The following is a 23,205-nucleotide window of genomic DNA, read 5'->3' as shown; positions in this document are numbered from 1 at the left end:
ATAAATTATTCAAATAGTTAAAATTATTTCTAATGCGTGATGAATCTTGAATTACTTATGCTAATACTTCAAAAGCTGTAACTATCTCATAAAAGCACTTAAGTAGGGAGATCCTCCAATTTTGCTCCCTCGAAGTGTGAAGTTTCTTGCAATTTTTTCCGACATTTTCATAACCCCCCTCTGTCTTTGGAATAAATGCCTTTGTACGTGTCTACTTTCAAAGTGGTATTTCTAATAGAGTTGAAAATGGTAGTTTCGGAACTAGGCAAGTAGCTGAGTAGCTAGTCGTTTATTTCTGAGGGAGAGGTGGGAAATGTGTCAAAAAAGTAAAACCAAATGATTTACGTGGTTTTGGATCCCCGCCCCCAAATTTTGTCCATGTCGAGGCGTGCAAATTGCATATAGTTGGGAATCCCACACGAGATTCTAATCTCTTTGGAAAAGGGCTAATAATGTACTTCTTGGATGTATGGAAACATAATCTTGCTGATGATTTTTTTTTTTATAAGAATCAACAGCAAATAACAACAACGAAGACGATTCTTATCCAACTATAAAATCAATCACAACTTTTGGGGAGGATCGTTTGGGCCCAAGATCTACACCATGAGTGCATGCCTTTGAACGGTTTTCATTTCCTGTTTCACCTCCCGAAAAAAAAATTGACTTTATGTTCCAAACCTCTGAATCTTTGTACTTATTGAAAGGGAAAGCAATGGTTAATATGCAAATGTGCCTAAAGTAGAGAATTGGTAAGTTTTTGCCCCTTCCCTCCCTGTATTGCTGAATATCAAATTTAAAGTGGTACTTATGTATCGTACCACCAACACTCAAGTGCTTCCTTTAAGTAGCTATTTATGTGACGCTCAATCCTAACGAAATTTTACTGTTTTAAAAAGTAGAGTTGAGAGAAAGAGTCAAACTTAAGCGTAAAGAGCGAGGCGCTGAGGAGGGAACAGCCCCTTTTATATACGGAGTAATTTCTGTTCGTTTTAAGTTTTAATGTCGCTCCTTACTTTCATTTTAAAAAAAACATGTTTTTTATATTTAATTATAATATGTATTGATCCCTGTACACATGGAAACGAGGCAATAAAGAATTCAAATGAAAATTTTTAAAGTTGGACAGGAGTACGGGCCTATCCACCGTTCGTCATTGCTGTTGTATTCAACTTTGAGCCCGTAACGGTACATGAGGTCCTGCCTTCTAAACCTCTGATTCTACGTTTTACCCTCCTGATGCTACCTCATGTGCATACAAATGGCTCATTCCCATCCTTCTTGCACGTGGGGAGGTCATAACCAAACAATAGCAGCGGAAATAATCAATTACAACAACTCATTTGGAATAATTCTCAATTACCAACAAATCTAGAAATTTGCTTCTTTTGAAACGATACAATTACAGTTACCACTGAAAAATTCTCTCTTTTTTCTATCTAGGCTAATCCTAAAAATTGAAGAAATTAATAAGTGAGAAAATTTCACAAGTTTCCCTACATTAGAAAAGTTTCGAAAATAACTGTTCGTAAACCATTATTCCAAAATAAATTAGCGCTCATATCAGGGCTGCATCCTAGGAGGGCTACCAAGTTTGAATTCCCCCTTCAAAAAAATTTCTCAGAACCGTAAATTGATCGTAAAACGTGGGTAAAATAAAATCTTTAACCCCTCTCCATGAGAAAATATCTTTTGGTAGTCTCTTAACCAAAAATTCTTTTAGTACCTTCCTCCTACTGAACAATTAAGTCGGACACAGTTTCGGTTTAGATATGGACTCTTAACTTTACCTTAAAGATAAGTTGAAAGAATGATGTCGTCTAAAAGAACATAAACTTAATGGATTTTTGGTACTCCGCAAATCTTGCGGAGTATATATAGTATATATATATATATATATATATATATAAAAAACGTTATTTAGGAAACCCCTCTGTTGTCCAAAATACGAGTCTGTTTACCCAAATGGGAACCTGTACATCCAAAGAAATTTAAATCTTATTTTAGTTCGTTGTCCATAGTTCCTCGTCCGGTTTATGTTCATGACCCACTTTTTGAACTTCAATAAAGATAACAATGAACTGAATTTTTTTTTTTTTATACAGTCAACGACTTATGATCTATTTATTATTAAAAAAAAAATGTTACATATTTTCATCTAAAAAATATCAGCATGCAAATATGACATTGAAAGTTTTATTTTTATTGGTTCGTTAAATACTAAGCCGCACCCATTACCCGCTCCTGAACTGGCGCCACCCTACTCGAGACAGGAGTTAGTTTGATGTGAACTTTTGGTAAACAAAGTGAAATTCGGATGAAGTTAGAAATTTACGAGCCCAACCCTTCAGCGGGGGATGCTTTCAGTGTTTCTATGGGGGATGGAAGTTATAGCGACCCCTATTATATGAGTCAAGACTATAAGCCATTCAGTACTTGTGAAAATAATAACATGATTGGACCCAACCTGAGTGTTACAATCGCTTATGATGCATCGGCATATAATACTGGTCATAGTGAACCGATACAGGCGACGGCAGAAATTTCCACTATGGATTTAGACTTTTGGGATTTCGGAATGGGAGGAACAGTTCAAACCAGTCCACCTCAATCCGCTAGTCCGGGAGTGTCACATACCGGAAGACGGTCTTCAGCTTGTTCTAGCTCAGGTAATCTTAGCTCAGACCATCAGTAGGGCTATAGTCAGCATTCCCATTCGAAAGAGGTTTGAGCAGAGGTTCGAATTCTTGAAACTACATGCTTTCTAAAAAAACACTAATTTTGATGGCTGCAGACGCAAAACCAAGCTCAAAAGCAATCGATACAGAGGCCTAGCTAGAATTTTCAGCGGTAAAATTCTAGTTAATTGACTTCTTGCTATCTCGGAAAGGGTTTAGGTTAGGAAAATGAAACTTTCAGGGATGGGTCTACAGGCTAAAGTATGTCCCGGGAAGGTATTTTAAAGTACCCATCTCCACTCCTTCTCCCTCTAGAGGGCCCTGAAATTTGCCTACATGACAGGTCTATACCAATAGAAATTTTGACAAAACAACATTTACTTTCTACTTTGTGTCAATCTAAAAGCACAGATATACCCCCTCCCCCCAAGAGTCAGGCTAAGCTTACTTGGAATTCTAAGTCTAGGGACCAAGGGCCAAGTGGCTAATAACATTTTGGGAATTGTAGACTTAGCCGGTCCATCTTCAGATAGTATTATTAGGGCTGTCATCTGAAGAAAGTCTGACGGGGGGGGCAGTAGGTGAGAGTAAACAGTTGCTTTCCGGATAAATTTTCTTTGAAATGTTAAAGTAAACTATAGACCTGTGTGAATGAAACTCGTTAATCAACTCCTGAAAAATCTCTGGAAGTTTCATTCTCAAATCTCATACTCTCTTTAGAATACAGAGGGTCAGAAATCGTGTAGACCATGTTTCGCGTGCCAAGCATTGCGGGGACTGCGCCACGCTTGGCAGAACTGCGGCACATGGCGCTCCGAGGTGTACGCCAGGTGGTGGAAAAAGGGCGGCCCCTCGTTTAAAATGTTAAAAGAGCTGATCTGGATCCAATTATTTTAAGCTATTATTTTTGCATGTTAAAGCTATAGTTTTCCAAGACTTTCCAGTCATCTACGTCTCTGTCATGGTCCAATATCAATTTGATTTTTGAATTGTTTTCCCAAATTATGCCATCTTCTATTTGGAGTTGCTTTGAGAACCATTTTGAGAAATGACAAGTACTACTTGAAAGATACTTTAGTTGAGAAACGTATTTCTTTTCTGAGATCTTTTGTCAATGTTGTTTTTGGACCAGGTACTTATGCAGCTTTTTCCGGGAGGAGGGTACAACTTTAGAAAAAAAAACGTAAAGGAAGAATGTTTGGAATTAAGAAGAAAATATATAAGAATTTGAGGAGAAGAGTCCTGAGACAACCCCTTCGTCATCTGCGTACGTAACTGATTGGGGTATAATGCACCAGTGTTCATAGCTTAGACAGAAAGGATTATGATTTGTTTTGTTGTTTTTTTTTTTCTCATAAGAACTCCAAAAGTACCTACTACTTGAGAACAAGTATTTTCGCTCGCTCTTTGTACAGTCTTTTATATAATATATAAGCTTATTTCTTAAGATGTTTTTTTTTTATTCTGGCCTCAGGCGGCTTGGTGCTGCGGTGAGTTGCTAGTAGTAGTAGTAGTAATATTTTTCCTTCATTTGTACGCTGTACTCGCACTTAGGTCTATTTGAACATTTCTCGGAGGAAATATGAAAGTGAAATTTATCTAAGTAAGCTATATTTTCATTTCACAGTGGTATATGTATCAGAAATGAAACAGCCACGAAGTGTACTTTCCTTTGTATGCATATGTGTATTGGACAAGCATAATTTAAAATTCCTGTTTTCTTAAAAGGAAACCGCATTAGAGAATAAGGGTAGAATGTACCGTTATTCTTGTACTGTTTTTTCGCTAACATGTTTTGTCTGATATACACTTTATAATGGAGACGTGCTATATCAAATACACCTTAGGCGGGATGCGGAAGCATCTTTGGTAACAGGTGGTAATTCGTATGTGATAATCTTTCAAGTGTAAATTTAGCAAATTATGTGAACAAAGCTGATGTCCAAAACCAAATCCTAGGATCTACACAAAATTTAGTTTTTAGTTATGGAACTCCTTGTCTCCACTTCTACTAAAGCTTCTGAAATACAAGTTAATATCTGCTGAGGTAAAGACAGATTTTGTCGCTTTTCTGCAGCCAAAATCTAAAACGCACATACTAGAATATGTAACGTAGTATCTGCGCACAGCGGAAAACTGATTTTTAGAACACAAAAAGAAAACTGACTTCAGAAATCTAATTCTGTATCTATTTCTTCAGTTCCAAATATATATATATATTTTGCAATTTCATCAAGAGCTTGAAAGATACAGATGTTAAGTTTTTGGCAGTGGAAAGTCGAAAATAATTCCGCCTTCCATTTATGTGTGTCTAGATCCGTGATTCCCAACGTGGGGTGCAGACACAGCCGATGGGGCTTGGTAATATTTTGGTGGGTCATGGGTAGTGTGTGCATCCTTCTACTGACTGTTCTTTAGAGCATTAATTTCGAAAAGGAAAAAAATTGCGAATGACATCACATTCAAATGTATTAAAGAGAAAAAAAGATGCATTATAGTATCGCAAAGCCGCTAACATTGTATAAAAGGTGTATTTAGACAATATTCTTCACTAGTATAGAATATGCCTTGAGGAGGAAAAAAAGATCAAGTTAATGGCTTTTTAAGCTTCCTTCAGGTGAATTCACGCAAATTTTCGAATAACAAAATTTATTGTGAGAGGACATCATGATTATGATGTGTCTGGGCCATATATGGCCCACAATTGGTTGAGAACATATGGTCTAGATATTACGGTCCTTTACTCTGATGCTGAGTTTAGTTGGTCCAAATGTAGCTCAAATTTCTCAAGTAAATCCTTGAAATATAATAAAATAGTTTCAGACAAAACAAGATAATCAGAATATGACGCTTTCCAATTGAGAGGAATGTTTTCTTGAGGTCGCTTTGGAATGCCGCTTCCCAGAATATAGGCTTAAGATTTTACTTCTTCATATCTTTGTCCCCTCCCCCTGAAGCTCACTTCCAAACCATGGTTTCCTTTTACTATATTTATTGCATATTTTGTATCATATTCGATGAGAAATTACTTACCTGGACGCTTATAAGCTACTGTAGAGGTTAGGCATCTAGGTACTTAGGTACGAATTTATTTCATGGGTGGCGGAAAGGTAAAAAAAGCCGCCGAAAACGTAATTTTTAGGATGAATCCAATTAAACTCAGTACTTGCATATCATAGTGACCACACTCGAGAAGTGAAGTTGGGTTGTTCTTAATAAATATTTCAAAGTATGATAACAATATAGTACTTTAGTAACAAAATTATGGAAACTACTACTGAGAACTACGAAAAGTAGGCCGCTCAAAACGTATTATATTAAATGCCTAAACTAACCAACTTTATGTATATATACAGTGTGGTCGGTAGAGTACGTAAGTACCTTAAACTCTCTATTTTCGCCTCTGATACGACCCTATTTTCAACTACATGAACCAGGCACCTATGGGGATCGTCTTTGGACCAGAGTTCTCCGAAAAAAAATTCCGAGATTTTTTCCTACAACTTCAGTATAATTCACGTATGCTGACTTGTCTTAACTATGCTCCCTTTCCTTGAAACAAGCTTCTATGGACGTCTCTGATGAAACTCTTATTTATGTCATTTTTCCATGAGGAGACTCGTTTTGTAGGTTAGTGGTAAACTTGGGAAATCCACTACGCAATTACTGAACAAAGGAACCCTTCGCTGATTCATGTCATTTGTACGAGGTTATTTCGCAATGCACCGGATGGGATCTTTGCTTGATCTCCATGCTCAGCGTTGCCAACGCGGTACAGTTGTGCTCTTTTCGGTACAATTTAGAGGTCTTGCTGCAATGCGACACATTTGTAAATTTTTTTGGTACAATATATATTTTGGTTTACTTTCTCCATTCTTACTCAAATGTCTGTTCAAATTTTTCGAAAATTTTCTTCTTGTTATGGCAAGTTTTTAACCCACTCTTCAGGTGGTATACATTATCCTTTTACGGTACAATCTTTCTCGGAAAACTGTTACAGTTTATTTCAGATTTTTGACAACGCTGCTGCTGCTACAAACTTTAGATTTGAGAAGGATTTAGAAACATATTGAAGAAATGGTTATAGGCCTATTAAACAAAACCCGCTCTTTTTGGCCCAAAATTCGCCTTGTTAACAGTTTGATTCTTTTATGAAATATTTCCGCTGGGGATAGGCCTACTCTTGTGACATTTACTTGGGGGCTTCTGCGCCCCCCTACTTTACAGATATGGGAGTTGGGATTTGTATTTGTTTGGGCCGTGTTCTACCAACTATTGTGATTTTTATGTCCAATATATCTTATGACATGTCATTTTGTTTACTACCGATAAAGCGTGGTAAACAGAAGTTCTCCTGGGTGCTTTCCATAGAAAATCCGTTTGTTGAACGTCCTTGCCTTGTCTTTCAGTATTGCAATTGTCTTTGGAAGACAATGCATTTTCTATTTTTCCATGTCCCTTTTGGATAGAAATACTGATAAATTTAACTGTTCAGAAACATGTTCCTCTGAGCACTTCTTTCTAAGTCAACCCCAACCCCCTTTTATTTTCCACATATTATGTTGAAATATGCTGCAATTTCGTGCATTTTTCATACTACACTTTGGGAGCTGAATCCTTTTTGTATCTTATGGATCTATCCTTGCATCCTACTAACATTAACGTTCTGTAATCAATGAAAACGTCCAAAAATAAGAGAGTTGTAGGCCTACCCCTCCCGCCTTTGAGGGAAACTATTTAATTTCTAAACAAAATTCCTGTAATATGTAGAAAAACATCCACATTTTTTTTTCTTTTTTACATCACAACCACGCGCTCTGAAACATGTTAGCTGAAAGGGCAATTGGGTCGTAATGTTATAATGCAGACTATGGAAGTTAAAAAATAAAATTAAAAAAATATGGCTTCCAAAGGAGGACATCAGGTTCGTAATCCTTTCTGAGCACCTATTTCTCCGCTTATAGTTAGTTCTTTCGTTGAATCCGATTTGATAAAATAAATGTGATGAATATGAAATTCTTTGTCAAAGAAATTGTTTTTTCACTAATTTAGAACAACAAAATTCCTAAAAAAAAGTTAATTAAATTCGACTTGCCCTTTCCAATGGAGGGGTATGTGTGCATAATCGTGTTATAGGACCCAACGGCATGTAAACACGAAATAAGAGTCAAAGACCTCTGCTTAAATGTTCTTAATGGGATATTAGTTTTCTGGGAATTCAATCTGTGTTGTTTTCAGTTTCCTATGTGGTTCATGTTTACACAGGTACACATAGGCCTTTTGAGCCTGCATTTTGTGAAATCTTTAGGTGTTTACAGTTATCTCATTCCTCAGTTACCATATTTTTAAGCTTTTTTACTCTTATACTCCCCCCCCCCAAAAAAAAAATCGGCGGTTCATTCTTGTTTATTGCTTTGAAATTCCCGTGCTTGATTAGGGTTTCTATGCATAGCCTAATCAGCATGTTTCCTTAGTTTTATAAGATTCTTTTACTGTTTTTGCAGGACGGGAGGATTTGTCACCAGGCAGCGTAAATGGATATTCGACTCAACTAGACAACTTCGACAAGAAGAAGAAAGGCCCGCAAGCAAGGCAGCAAGATGAACTCTGCTTGGTGTGTGGTGATAGAGCTTCGGGATACCACTATAACGCCCTAACGTGTGAAGGCTGTAAAGGTCAGTATAATCTTCCTTGTGCATCTTCTACAGACGATGGCGATTTGCCCGTGGCGTAAATGTCCATATTCTGATCGTAGTACTGTTCAGAAAAAATTGGCTTTATAATAGGGGATTTGAGTCAGGGTTTTGTGGAACTACAGAATAATTTCTTGATATCAAAATATGTGACAAAAGGAAACACATTTTTTTTTGTAAAAAATTTGGTACATTAAGAGATAAACTTGTGCCGTATAGCTTATAAAATTTTCTGTCCACAAGAACAGAAACTTCACTTTATGCCTCGGTGGCAGGGGGGCTCAGTCCATCTGTTGGCGTGCCAAAAAAAAAATCGAGCTAAGAAAGAAAACGTATATGTTTTATTGACCCCATAAAAAAAGAAAAATCATCACATTTTGTTTAGTTCCTCAAATTTCTTATGAAATACCAACCTATTTTCTAAAAGGACATGAACTTAAGTTTATGCAACGTAAATTGAAATTCTATCTTGAAATTATTCTGATTGCTGGTTTTTGTCCTTCTACAAGATAAGGTTTCTCAATTGAAAGCGCAGATCCTGGTAACCGAAATTCCATCGAATCTGGTTAAAACATACTTAAATATGGGGGATTTCTAAGATAAACTCTCTTAAAAAAAAGTTTAAAATCCTCTGCATGCCTTCAGATCCGGGCTCCATGAAGATATAGTTTCATATAGGCTAATTCATGTTTTGGCTCTTTTTTGTAGCCCCCCCCTCCATCCTAGAGAAAATCCTGCAGATTTACCAGCTCTAATGGTTGTATGCTTTTCATGCAGGAGGGTGTCAGGCCCATAAACACAGACATATTGATATTTTTACGATTTCCAATATCTTTCTATATAATTTGGCATTTTTTCATAATTAATGACCTCTCCTCCAGCCATGGTCCTATTTAGGGGGTTACCTGGTTGCCCCTCCTCCAATTTTTGTCCGGGTCAAAAAATAATAAAATTACATATAAACAAATCTTTGTTGTGTTTATATTTTTAACCCCTCCCCCCAAATAAAAAAGAGAAAAAAACAAATACGGCCTTGCCCCCAGCCCGCTTATCTGAATTGTTGGCTGCCATTAGACCAATTCTTTTGTTCATAAATCCCTTATAATATTTTCCTCTTTTTTTTTCTTTAGTGGATTTATTATAGCTTTAGCTCGGCTCTATTGTGCCGTGGCACATCTGCGGTTTCCTTTTTAGTTAATTGATGTGGTTTAACACAAATATTGCTGATGTCAAATGCCTTAAGCCAGAAATAAATGCAGTAATTCTTTATTAGGAATGCAAGAAGAGATAATATATTTTCAAGCTTATGGAGCTTACTTTACAATTCATAAAAAATCTCCAGGGAATTAAGAAAAAATGACCTAGTTACTGGCCATTGTCTTTTACTTATACTCCCACTGGGATTATTATATTTCGTTTTTTTTTTCTTATCTAAGGTTTGTGACTATCTAATTGCAAGGTTGTTTTCGTAAGACGTTCATGACAGATTATAAGTAACACGTTCAAAACAGATTATATGTAGTTGTTACCAAAACTAACCTTTAGTCCATATATGCTCAATGGACCAAGTCTGGAGATAGCTCTAGCCTCCCTAGAGGGATAGATTTTGGATATTTGGCAATTTATCATGAGCTTAAACTTCCACAGGGGATGCTGAATTTATCTCAAAAGGGGTAGGGTGTAACTTCTTTAGATGGCTTAATTTGAGGGTTCCCCAACTCTTGTACATTTGGTGGCGCGCGTCGAGCATGGCGACATTGTCCCAAGCGTGACGGAACAGTGTCAAGCCTAGTGGAATTGTTCACAGTGTGGTAGAACTGTGCCACGTGCAGTGGAACTATGTGGCACGGGTGGCGTACCAAGATGTACCCGGTGGCGGCAAGTAGGCAGCCTCTCGGACCAGTGTGATTTTCTGCCTTATCATGGGTCCTGGCTCCTTCAGAAAAATAACCGAAAAAGAAGCCAATGTTAATCATTCTAGAATGATTTAATAGGATGCATCAATCTGTTAAAAAACGAATTCTTTGATTGTGCAATTGCCCTTTAATATCCGTATACATAGGTTCTTACATATATTACTTATATATTACATATAGGTGTAATATAGGTGTTGCATATATATATATATATATATATATATATATATATATATATATATATATATATATATATATATATATATATATATATATGTTTTATATATACCTATATTACATATAGGTTCGTACAGATATTAATCTTTACTGGAGGTTAACCAAGTGATTCTCACTGAGGAGAAGGGAAAACTTAAAAATCAAATTAAAAAAAAACATTTCAGTATTTTTTTGGGGGGGACTCTACCAGCCACTACCCCCTCCCTCTTGTATGGAGGTGTGCCTGTATGCAGTCTCGATGACGTTACCCAAATCTGTAACAAGAAAGGAAGTAAGATTAATATCTGTACATAGTTTCGTTAATAGTTATTAACGATAAGTACAGATATTACAGAATAGTAAAATTAATATCTGTACATAGTTTCGTACAGGTATTAATTTTGACTGGAGGCCAAGTGGTTCTCATTGGGGAGAAGGAAAAACTTAAAAATCAAACTTTATAAAAATACTTCACTATTTTTTTGGGGGGAGGGGTCTACCAGCCACTTCCCTCTTGCATGGAGGTGTGCCTGTATGCAGTCTTGAGGACGTTACCCAAATCTAAAACAAGAAAGGAAGTCACTCATAAAAACACTAATTTGTTTAATTTTCTAGGGATGCTTTGATTCTTAATTGTAAACTATTTTTTTTGCAAAGTTACCAACAATTAATTAAATCAGAGTAACTTTGAAGAGCTATGACACTCCGCATTTACTTAAGCTGACATAGGGGGCAGCATAGCTCCTCCTTTTGAAATCTTATGATATTTGCTGGTTTTCTGTAAATTGCCTATTTTGTGCTGCATTGACAAATTTTTCCCCGGAAACAAATTTATTCGTATTGGTCAAACAAAAATAGTAAAAAGGCGGGTTTTCGTCAGGATTAATAATAAAAGACTTACTTCTGGAAGTAAAGAGCGAAGTAGAAACTTAAAACGAACAAAAATTATTGCATCACAGAATGCGCAAAATGTATCTACAAAACTGGCCCTTTGCTGAAAACTGAGCTTGCTTGAGTTTTTTAGAGAATTATAATTGTATGCTAAAAGTTATCGATATTATTGTCCGTAAAAAAAATTAAAATACTCGTAAATTAGTCTCTTATTTTCTACAAGCTACTCACCAATTTTTCTGACCCTAAGATCATCCTGGTTTTAAGTTCGGTTTTGTGTTTTCAGTAAAGCACTAGTTTTTGAAGTTCTATAGATGTTTAAAAATATCACGAATCAGTTTATTTAAGGTATTTTTGTATATATATCTTCCGTAATCTGTGAAATAGTCATTTTTGTTTGCTTTGTTTTAACTTCGCTGTTTATTTCCGCAAGTAATTTTTTTCCTTTTTTGTAAATTTTTTGCTCGTTTTGTTGTTTAAACGTACACAATCAGTTTTTACAAGGAGATTTTCGTTTAATTTGGGTGATGAACTTTAAAAATTCAATATAATTTTTTTGTTATAATAAGGCTTTAAATACAGCATTTATTTCCTACCTTTCTTAAACTTTTCCACAAAATATGTGCATCTGTCCCATAATATAATAGAGTCAGAGGGTTATTTTGTCGCTGGTATCTTTTGAAAATTTATACATAAAAGGCCAATTATTTTCGCAAAAACGGAAATAAATAAATGACATTTTGTCCGCTAGGTATTTTTTTTCCAAAGCGTGTTTTTGTTGCTTCACCTACTAAGAGGGTTGGGAGAGGGAGTATACAATAGGGAGATTGTACTGCTCGGATCAAGGATTTTTAGTCATGAAGATTAGAATAGTACCCTAGTTAGGCTTTCAAGCCTTTCCACTGCTGAAACGGAACCAAAAGTCTCATGTCACTTTACAGTACACGCTTTATGAAGGACTTGTGAAGACGAAATTGTAGAGGCGGTAGCTTTTATTTAAGTCACCAAATATCGCCGTGTGATGTTTTTGTAGCCAGCTAGAACCATTAGAAAAAAATTTACCTAACTAATTATATATTCTAATGCGAGCAGTTATTCAGAAATATTGCTTTTACTTACGGTTAATTACCACGATCCGTTTGTCAGTTTCTATGATAGTTTAACTCATTTAAATCTAGCAAAAACAACCATAGTCAGGCGTTTTTAAACTCTGCCCAACCATGATCAAGGCTTTCAACCTTCACTGAGTCTCCAATTTCAAATTTAAGGTAACAGTAAAAAAAAACTATTTTCTCGTCTTTCAAGATGGGGGGGGGGGCAAGACCATGAGAAATTGATAGGCCGTTTCAGGATTTGTATTCCCTGGTATTTTATTCTGCTGAGCAAAAATGAATTGTTTGGTGGCATAAAATGACAGAAAAACGTCACTATGGTGTGGCAAGATCTCTTTTGTTGCTTAAAAAAGGTAACAAGATATACCATTACTACTACTACTACTAACAACTCACCGCAGCACCAAGCCGCCTGAGGCCAACACAGCTACGCACGCTTCTCCTCCATCCCAATTTATTCAAAGCCTCCCTCTTTACACTCCCAGGAAGTTCCCATTTCCTTTAAATCTTTCTTTATGACATCCTCCCACCGCAGACGAGGACAACGTGCTTTCCGTTTAGCCCTGGACGGTTGACCGAAAAAGACAATCTTCGGCAATCTGTCATCCTTCATCTGCAGAACGTGCCCTAACCATCTCAACCTTTCTTTCATTATAGCCCTGGAAAGCGGGATTGAACCACATTTTTCATACAGCCAACTGTTTGAAATACAATTAGTCAGTCGGGTACACAGAACAAGCCGTAGGCAATATCTCTGGAAAATATCTAGTGAACCTCCATCCGCTTTTTGGAGCGCCCCGGCTTCAGAGCCATATTTGACTACTTTCATCACTGAACCTTCCAATATTTTAATCTTGGTTTCTTGACTTACCTTTCCTATTCTTCCAAACTTTTTCTAACTGTGAAAAAAAACAGAACACCCGGAGTCTTGGCTATTCTACTTTTAACATCTTCACTGTTCCCATCGCCGTTACTAGTAATACTACCAAGATAAGTGAAACTGTCCATCTGATCAATCTTTTCGTTACCCGATGTCACCTTTTCGTCTTCACTTATTCTTAACCTTAGTGATTTAGTCTCCTCATCATTAATTTTCGAACCTCTTCTAGCACCCTGAAGTCGCAACACCTCTAAAAGTTCATTCATTTTGATCAAACTTTCATCTAGGATGCTTAAATCATCAGTATAATCTAAGTCCAGGAGAGTTTTTCCTCCGCATTTTATTCCGTGGTCTCTCATTGCCTTTTCTGTGCTCCTTAAGACAAAGTCAATCAAAATAATCCATATAATTGAGGATAGAAAACAGCCCTGCTTAAGCCCTGATTTAATACAAAACCATTTGCTAACCTCATTTCCTACCTTAACCGCAGCAGTTATTCTCGTACATAGCAATAATTACTTTAATGTATTGATTATTGAAAATTTTGTCAGCACATCTTCTACATTTTCTAAAACCACACTCTTCTTCTCTTTAAACTTAGTCTATAGCATCTCTCAGTCTAAAAAGTATCATATTACTAAGTAATTTGCTACCTACAGAGACCAGACTACTGCCTCGATAATTAGGCTATGCCACTCATTCTCGTCACCTTTCTTATACAGTGGTTTAATTAAGTTTTTCCTAAAACTGTTAGGTACTTCCCCTTTTCCAAAAATCATTCACAATCTTCAGTAATCCTAACCTCAGGGTCACCATATTTAAGAAACTCGTTTACCACACTATCAGGACCTGGAGCCTTATTATTTTTTTAAATCCTTTTAGTACTGTCGCCGATTCATCCTCACAAAATAAGTCTTCCTTCACACCTAAGGTATCACAAAATTTTTCATTTCCCTGTATATCTTTTCCTACAACTGTATCTCGACTTAGTCCTTCTCAAAACCTTCCGCCCATCTCTCTCTCTTAACTCTTTCGTTATCCCTAATTGCTGCCCCGCTCCTATCTACAACTGGGAAAAGTCCGGATTGATTGCTCCCTCTCAATTTATTAACATCCCAGTACAATATTTTACTATTACACGTCTAGCTACATCTTTAAGATCATCGGCAATTTTATCCCTGGCCTCCACTTCACACCTCCTTAGTTCATATTTTAATGATTTCTTCCTTTCTTTACATTCCTCTTGTTTTCATTTGATCTATCACTCAGATAAGTCTTGTGTAAACCCCTTCTCCTTTCTATTAAACATATAGCTGTTTCTCTAATATTCCTAGCTGCAGTCTTAATTTTCTTCCCCAAGACACCATCAGCAACTTCACAAATTATTTTTCTAAAATTATTCCAACCATCTTCCTCATTGTCAAATTTTAAACTTCTAAGTTTAGTATTCAACTGTTTACACATTATTCAACTGTGTGTAACTCACAAGTTTAGTATTTACAAGATATAGCGGTTTCTTTTCAAATGAACCCCCCTCCCGGGAAAAAAGGAGACATCGATACTTTCCGTGTAAAATTGATTTTCCTTGTTCGAGGTTGGGGGCTTTAAGTCCTCCGTACTTGCGTTTTCAACCATGCTGATTCCAATGGTGATTTTTCCATTTCGATACAATGCCGTTTTCGGAGGTTTCTAGCTTTTTTTGGAATTGCTATAATTTTGTTTTCGCAATAAACTTTTGCTATAAAGAATAACCGAAATAGTAGTCACTATTTATGGATCAGTGTTAGAATCCTTTTACAACTTTTAAGGTTGTAGCTACTGCTGCAACAATGATTGGTGTCAAATGCGAAACTACATCAAGGCGATTGTTGATTGCTATTCAATTGTAGGGTTTTTTCGACGGAGTATAACAAAGAATGCTGTTTATCAATGTAAATATGGCGCATCTTGTGAAATAGATATGTATATGAGAAGAAAATGCCAAGAATGCCGATTAAAAAAATGCCTTTCAGTTGGAATGCGACCCGAATGTAAGTTATTCCTTTTTCTCGTTTTTTCTTCAGTATTTTAATCTTCTTTCTTTATTTCTCTTTCATTCTGCCTTTCTTTTTATAATATTTTAGATCATTAAATAAAATATGTGTTATCATGTACCTTTTTTACTGTATTTTAATTTGCTTGGCTCGCATATATTTGTGGGTATATTTGGGACAAGTGCTGAAAAATTTTTTCCGGAGACGTATCATAATTTTCTGAATAAAATTTAATTTTTTGCTTGCAAAATTTGATTGTGCATTGGGGCATTGTCAAACTGAAAGGAAGCCTTTTTTTAATAATTGACCGTCTCTATTGACCTATTTATAAATTGGAATTTTCCTCTTTTTTCTGTTCTTTTTTTTTTTTTGCTTTCCCCAACATTTTTTTTTTTTTGTATTACACTTAATTGTGGCGACTCTTTCTTTTTCCTTTGTATGAGTAATATCCGGTTTCTTAGACTTTTTGTAGGTCACATAGAATTATTTATGAAATTCTAGAGATTTAATATCAAATTACAGTTTCCTTGTTGTTAATATAACACGTTTTTCTAAGTCTTATTTGACTCTGTAGTTACTATCTAATCCTAGTTCTAATGTAGGCCATCAAATCAGTTATATTGCTGCTTCTTTTTCGTAGGAAATATTCTCTTCTGCAGGTGATTTCTTTCTAGTTTTGGGCTTATTCCAACGCTACCGTCATTTTTTTCTTTTCTCTATAATATGGTGGACCTTCATGTAATTTTTAGTTTATATTAGCGCGGAAGTTACATTCCTTATCGATTATATGCTGGTATTTATTTTTTTCTTAATAGCAAATGATTTTAGTCCCTGCATAAAAATGAAAGTTTAAATTATACCCTTTGAAATTGCTGAATGAAACCACAGAGAAATAGAGCTTACTTTTACAAAAGACTGATTTAAAAACCCATTCGTTCTTTTTAGTGGCCGAAAATTTCATATAGGCGAACCAATAAGGTTGAATTTAACATTATAGAGGTAGAGGATACGGCATTAGACTTTACAGTCCGTACCGGCGGTGCTGATCTCCGTTTCATGGCTCCGTTTCAGCCAGGAAGTGCAATGGAGGGGTTGGGGGCCAGCCATCCTGTGCTTTCGCACACCCTTCCTGTTTACCTTCCCCAGATTTCTCCAGGTACCCATTTGGAGCTGGGTCGACTCTGGCTAAGCTTACAGAGTCACGCCACTGACCCCCGTCCCAAACTAAAGAATTGGGTACACTGGGATTCGAACCCGCGTCCTCTCAGACCAGGGATCCCGAATCCGGCGCACCAACCCACTCGGCCAGCCTTAAAAGGCTGTCTGCTGCCTTAAAATTTACCATAGCAGATTTCGAAACCAGTGGGGTTTTGAAAAGGCAAAGGAAATTAGTTTATGAAAACGCATCACATATGCAAACCACTTAAATTAAAGCGCACTTTTTGCTAAAACAATAAGAAAGTAATCTCTTTTTATTTAAATCCTTTTTTTAGCTCGTTTTCTTCTCATCGAATTTATTGTATCGTTTTTAATTTTTTTTGTTAAATATAAATTTGTTAAACTTGTGAGCCATTTTTCAACCATTTCCTAATGTTCAATTACTTCCAAATTTTATCACTATCTGCACTTCCAATAGAAATGCAATAATATAATATATACATTCCTCTCCTTTGTATGCTCTCCCTTGTATAAATAAAAGATCTTGGACAGGTGATCGGGCACAAATCCAACTTGACCCTAAAATAATGTAAAAACTTCATCGGAGCATCAAAGAGAATGTTGACAAAACCCATTTCAACCCCCTTCATGTTAAACCAGAGAAGTTTAACTCCGTTTAACTTTGTTCTGATAACGGTTAGCTTGCCCTGTTTACGGCATTTAATGCTTGTCTTCGTCCAATTTCAGTGCTTTGTTGCTTTTTGTTTGCTCTCATAAAAGCACTTACTTTTTTTCCTCTACTAAATTATAAAATATAAAACGTTTTGTGAGATGTGTCCATTTGAAATTTTGAAGTCAGACACCATTTGTCACCAGCATCGGGATGCAGGTTTTTAAGTCTTGCTATTTATTTCTCCCTTTTTTAAGTAATTTTGCATAGTGCATGGATCTTAGAAGGTCCTAATCCAAACATTAACGGAAATGTTGTAGGGTTAAATTCAAAAATCTGCCCAATGGCAGAATCGTAGAAAAATAAAATGCTGTCTTTGATTACACAAAATGTTGAAAAGTGTATATCGTGAGTATCTCACGTATACTTTTTTTGGCAAAAGTTTGTAAAGGGGTCTTCATGTCACGTTTTTTAAGGTGGTTCGAATCCTGCAAAAAAATCAAAAAATTTTGCATTACGTTGTTGAAACTGATCATCATAAGACATATCTCATGTTTTTAAAATTTGGAATCGTAGACATGCTTGTACATTACGAGGTATGTGTGCATTTTTTTGTGTGTGGGGGGAGGGGTAATAATGAGTGCTCCACTTGAAAACGATACATTTTCAGCTCTCAGGCAGGAACCAAAGCAAGGGTCGCACTGTATGTTGTCAAATTAATGTATGAATTGTCCATTCTTGTATGCTAACATACAAAAGATACAGTATGTAAAATGCTATTTTCTAAATTTTTTGGGTTAATATACGTTATCATGATTAGTAAGAAAGGTTTTTAATCGATTTTGTCTGTTGTTCTGAAATTTTTAAATTCTTCAACATGAGAGTTGCATAGGCTTACGTGACGATGGCAATATAAATACTTTCATCCTTGGACTTCTATAGAATAATAATTGTATTTAACAGCTAGTAAACCAAATACAAGAATTTAACGAAAGCTTTGTAATGTAAAGAAAATATTGCGACGAAATAGCAATTGTAATGGGTTGTATTCAACGAAATTAAAAAATTAAAAGGGATAGATAATAAAATAAAGAACTGAAAATAGGCCTAATGAGTTATTGTTTAAATCAGTGAAGTATTAAAGAACTTTATAAAAGGATCGCTCCAATATGGCAACATGTAATGCATTCTATCTTTGCATGAAAAGGGTTTCAAAAATAGCATTGTTCACAAACCATCCACCCTCAAGTAGTAAATCCGCATCGCTCAAGCATTTACTTTCACTAAAGCCTGTTTACCAGAATAGTGACGTCACTTAACGGTATCTGAAGTTTGCGAAAACAAATCCTGCTATCTTCTGGAAGAGAGAATCAACCCTCTTTGGAGTTGTATATTTCTAGGCTAGTTCACGGGAAATATTGAGATTGTAATTGACTGGTTCTCAGCGGGGATGTTGTTTACTGGTGTGGTTACATCGATAGTTTTAAAGAAACGATAGGAAAATTTAGAAAAGAGCTATTTAAAATCATGGCCATGAAATGAGGTCGGGCGATATTTAAATGCCTTATTCGGTCTCAAAAACTGCTGAAATGTTCAGAACTCATATATAGGAAAAAAACAGCTATGTTAAAGCTTACAGTGTCATATTTAAAAGTGTTCGGCTGCTACTGCACCGGCGAGCAGCAGTAGTTTTAGGGCTTATAATCTTGGGGGAGGACGGCAATATATATCATAGGAGTGTAAAATATAAAATAAAAGAAATTTAATGTTAGATGTCAGAAAAACGGGGATGGGGTCAACTGCCCCCTACCTAGGTCTAGAACCGCCACTGCCGGCGAATGGGAGCCCAATTTCCTTGACCCTAGTGCACATCTCAAAGCGCCATGTGCCTCTCACTGTTCAGTCGTACATGGCACAGTTCCACATCGTGCGGCACTGTCCTGGCAACGCTTGGGACAGTTTGGTCACATTTTTGCCACGCTTGGCACTTCTGACAGTCGGTGACCCTCGTGCAACGGTATTCAATTCTGTTTATGGGGGTACCTGTGGAGAGTATGATATTTATTTAACTACGTCGAAGATTTTCTCAGGAATTTCAAAATTATTTCAATTGAAGAACTATATTTATTTATTTTTCCAAATTCAAGTATTTTTGTGTACTTTTCCTAAGAGTTATTTTTATTTTAAATTATCTTTTATTTTTATTTTATTTGTATTGTCAATTGTTGTTTTCTTAATCTTTTACTTCGTGTTACTGTGTGTCTAACTACTAATAACGAAACTACTGTTGAAACAATAACTACCTGCTAGCAACAGAAAGACACATGGATTTGATAGTTTTGAATCTTTAACAATTAAATTGTTTTTTGGGGGGAAATGACTTTCGAAAACCTTTTATAAAATCTGAGTTTAGTGGAGCTGGAGTTGGGATGGGAGATTGCCTACAGAATTCTATCAGGTTCAGTTTTTTTTTTAGGTGCTTGGAACAGGTTTTTAGTTTGATGATCAATTTGCAAGTTTTTGTAGTTTTTTTTTAACTGGGAAGTTGTTCCTGGTCCTTTTATTGATTATGTTTCTAAGTAAAAGTTTGACAGAATTTGTGTTTTTGTTTTACCGCCTTTTGAAATTGACGCCCACTTGAAAAGAGTAGTGGGGTAGGTGATTCTTCAACGAGCATTTAAAACCAGTATTTACTGAATGCCAAAATGTGTCCCAGGTTTCAATGCCGAATTTATTGTGAGTTTATGGGAATAATGATGAGTTTTATCATATATGCTTTTTAGATGCTATTTTAACAAAATACACCTCCCCCAACATATGACCGAAAAAGTTGCATATGCCATAACATTAATAATTTTTGTTGGATGTATTGGCGATAAATTCTTATTTGATATTTAGTTTTTTTTTTTTTGCTAAGAAAGAAGTTGAATAGCTTTAAGAGTAGAGGAAGGACAACTAAACAAGTTTCGCCAGCGCCATCCCTCCGGTATTTCCCCTTAATCTTTTATTTCAACGTTGGAAGCTTTGAAGTCAATTGTCGTCATTGCATAGGCCTAGTAGGAAATCTTAACTTGCTTAAAGTATACGTTTCAGAGGCCAGTCTGACCAAGTCCATTTAAAGTAAAAAATTAAAGAAATTGAAAAGTAATATTTGTTACTGCTATTGCTTTTAACGCGCCAGTCAATAATCTGGTGGGGAAAATAACCAGAGCTTTCTGGTGTTGTCCTATGTGCTTGAACGCGGAGGATGTTTTGATGACATTGTAGAATGAAAACACACTAGAATTTATTCGTTTAAAAGCGAAATTCTTTGTGTGTCAATTTCGGATGTGAGCTTTTTTTTTCTGTCAAATATACAAAGTCGCAGAGCCAATCCAGAGTTTTGGTCCTAAAACAAAACAAAAAATTAAGTGGATTTATTCCAGTTTTTCTGAAAGGAATAATCATAGAAAAAAGTTAGAATGCCTATTCTTTCCTGGAAATACCATTTAGAATATTGATTACATTAAAAATGCTTTTTAATTGTATACATGTTATATGATCATCGAGGGGGGGGGAGTCGAAGATTCGATTCAGTACAATTTATTTTCCCCATTTTGTGGGAGAGGGGCTTATCACACCGATCTTAGGCAGAATTTCAGTATTCACCATTATCCCCTCCCCCTTCAGTTTACAGGTCTGGTGGTCAACATACATGATTTTGAAACAAAAGCCCGTATCTGATCAATGGGGAGGGGTTGAGGAGTTCCATATCTAAGACTTTTCAATTATTCCCTGGAAAGTGCTTAAAAACAATTAAAATGTGTAAATCAAAGTCTCCATCTCCTCCTAAGGTTTGGCTATGTACCAAGGCTGAATTCAGGGGAAGAGTTAGGAGGTTTGGAACCCCCTTCCCCGAAATGTTTTTCCAACTCGTAGAAACGTAATAAAAATTTATAACAATGCGTATTTGATGCGTCTTTAACTTATATTTGTACCTCCCCCTCCCGAACATAAATCCTAGGTACGGCCATGCCATGTACTGTACACTTATTAAAATTTTATTTTCAGTTTGTAGTTGTTGACCCGAATTTGTTGTCGTTTATAATCGGGTGACATATCCTTTACAGTTAGGAAACATACTAAATTCATTGCATAATAATAGGCTTTTCTGAGGTGGCAAAATTTTATAGGACCCCACCTTAAAATCCAAAGTCAAGGTTGATTCACAGGTAGAGACACGTGACGTTTAAGACATTAAATTAATTTCTTGGCACAGATACGTTAAAAGGAAAAGGTTTATTTCATGACTTTGTTGCTATTGTTATAAAGTTTTCAATCGGTGCCTGAATTAACTTGCTCATATCATGCCATTAAGAAATGCAGCATGAACGCCAGTAAAAAAAATATGATAGCGAGGAAGAGGTCACTGTCGGCAATATTTCCAAAAGAAATTTAAAGGACTCTAACGAGAAAGCACAAGTGCCATAAGTCGACCTTCTCAAAGCTGAATAGGGGAATTCAATGAAAAAAGGTTAATTCTGGGCGAAATTGAAAATTATTCTTCCTAGAAAAGAAGGAAGGATCGAATGGTGGTGAGTGGAATACCACAAAATACATCGTTTCCAGTTTTTCTTATTATTGTTACTATTATTGGAAATATAATATTGTATATTCTGCAAAAGTAAAAGTATCTGTGCACTCGGGGTAGGGAGATCTCCGCGAGAAATATTGGGAAAATACTTAAAATGCATATAAATTGATTGGTTGTGCTAAAAACAAGCATGTAATCCCTAAGACCCGAGAACATCCTCCAACTATTCCTAAATATTCGATTATGTACTCATTTCTATGAGCAGTTTTATTCTAAGAAATTTCGATCTCGAGTATCCAATAGCTGCTGCCTTGTATGTTTTATTTGGAAAGTCAAACTAGTTTACAGGCTGAAAATATGAACTTGGGATTTAAGGAAGCTCATCAATACCGAAAACTTCATTACGGAATATGATTTTAGCTATTAAGTAATGTTTAATGCGTTATATGTTGACTTATTTCTACCGGGTCCACAAGTCCCGCGACCAGGCCCAAGCGAAGTATTTTTGTTCTCTCAGTTTTGTCGTGCTGCAATACAAGCACAGTTACTTACTGAACCCTCCTCCTCCGTCCCATCGCTAATATTCTACGTAATTGAGTTAGATAATTTACCACGTTACAAATTGTGAAGAACTGCAATTTACCTTTGGGATTCTACCCTTCATCTCTTAGCCGTCATTTTGAGTATAGGTTTCTGGGAATTAATTTTGCGCAAAAAAAAAACAACTATTTATATGTATCATTTCTTATTTAGCAGTTTCGTGATTTTATCTTAAAAATTTCTGATAGGTGATTTGGTATTATTTTAGGCGTTGTGCCGGAGCAGCAGTGTGCCGTCAAACGCGAAGCAAAAAAGCAGCTGAAAGAGAAAGACAAGCCAAATTCAACGACATCTGCCGCTATTGATATTAGAGATGCTGATTCTATCAAGGTTGGAAAAAAACACTTTTTTCTATAAGATTTTTTTTACCAAAAGCTTGGAAAGCAAAATGTTGAGTTTTCTATAAGCTAGATAGTTACAAATTTTTAAATTTTCTTGCAGAATGATGATTGTGAACGATAGCACAAGTGATTTTTTGCTTTTACCTGAATATCAGTATTTGTCTCAGTGATTTAGTATTTTAGAGTTTGGCTTTTACAATTTCCCTATATTGTGGATATGAAATTACAACCTTGAAAAAATATGGACATATATCTAGTCATATATTGGAGAGGGGCTCAGTATAAGATTTCAGAGGTGACCAATAGGATATTTTTTAAGGGTTTTGTATTTGAATAATTTATTGATTCTTACTTAATACTCTCAAAATATCATAAAAAAAATCATTAACAAAAATAAACAAAAAAGTACTTTTTGCCATCAGATAAGGATATTGAAAAAGCGAA

The 23,205-nt window shown here is 35.8% G+C and overlaps 1 protein-coding gene and 1 long non-coding RNA gene across 3 annotated transcripts in view; both read left to right on the top strand.

Annotated features, from left to right (window-relative positions):
• The window catches only part of LOC136027382 (ecdysone receptor-like), a 113,528-nt gene that overhangs the window by 69,622 nt on the left and 20,701 nt on the right, over positions 1–23,205 (top strand). The window contains exons 1-4 of one of the 2 annotated variants that reach the window (XM_065704570.1): positions 2,277–2,669; positions 8,183–8,353; positions 15,276–15,416; positions 22,629–22,750. In XM_065704570.1, the coding sequence (XP_065560642.1) occupies positions 2,318–2,669; positions 8,183–8,353; positions 15,276–15,416; positions 22,629–22,750 (786 nt within the window). In that variant the 5' untranslated portion in view covers positions 2,277–2,317. Of the gene's footprint in view, positions 1–2,276; positions 2,670–8,182; positions 8,354–15,275; positions 15,417–22,628; positions 22,751–23,205 lie in introns of those variants that run through there. The other variant, XM_065704569.1, reaches the window with a different exon arrangement.
• On the top strand, positions 8,362–13,403 carry LOC136027383 (uncharacterized). Its single transcript, XR_010617589.1, has 2 exons — positions 8,362–10,467; positions 10,592–13,403. It is a non-coding gene; the product is annotated as an uncharacterized LOC136027383 (long non-coding RNA).

This window comes from Artemia franciscana, chromosome 5, assembly GCF_032884065.1.
Source record: "Artemia franciscana chromosome 5, ASM3288406v1, whole genome shotgun sequence".
NCBI classification, from domain to species: domain Eukaryota; kingdom Metazoa; phylum Arthropoda; class Branchiopoda; order Anostraca; family Artemiidae; genus Artemia; species Artemia franciscana.
The sequence above is the reverse complement of the archived record's forward strand: the minus strand, read 5'-3'. Positions and strand labels throughout refer to the sequence as shown.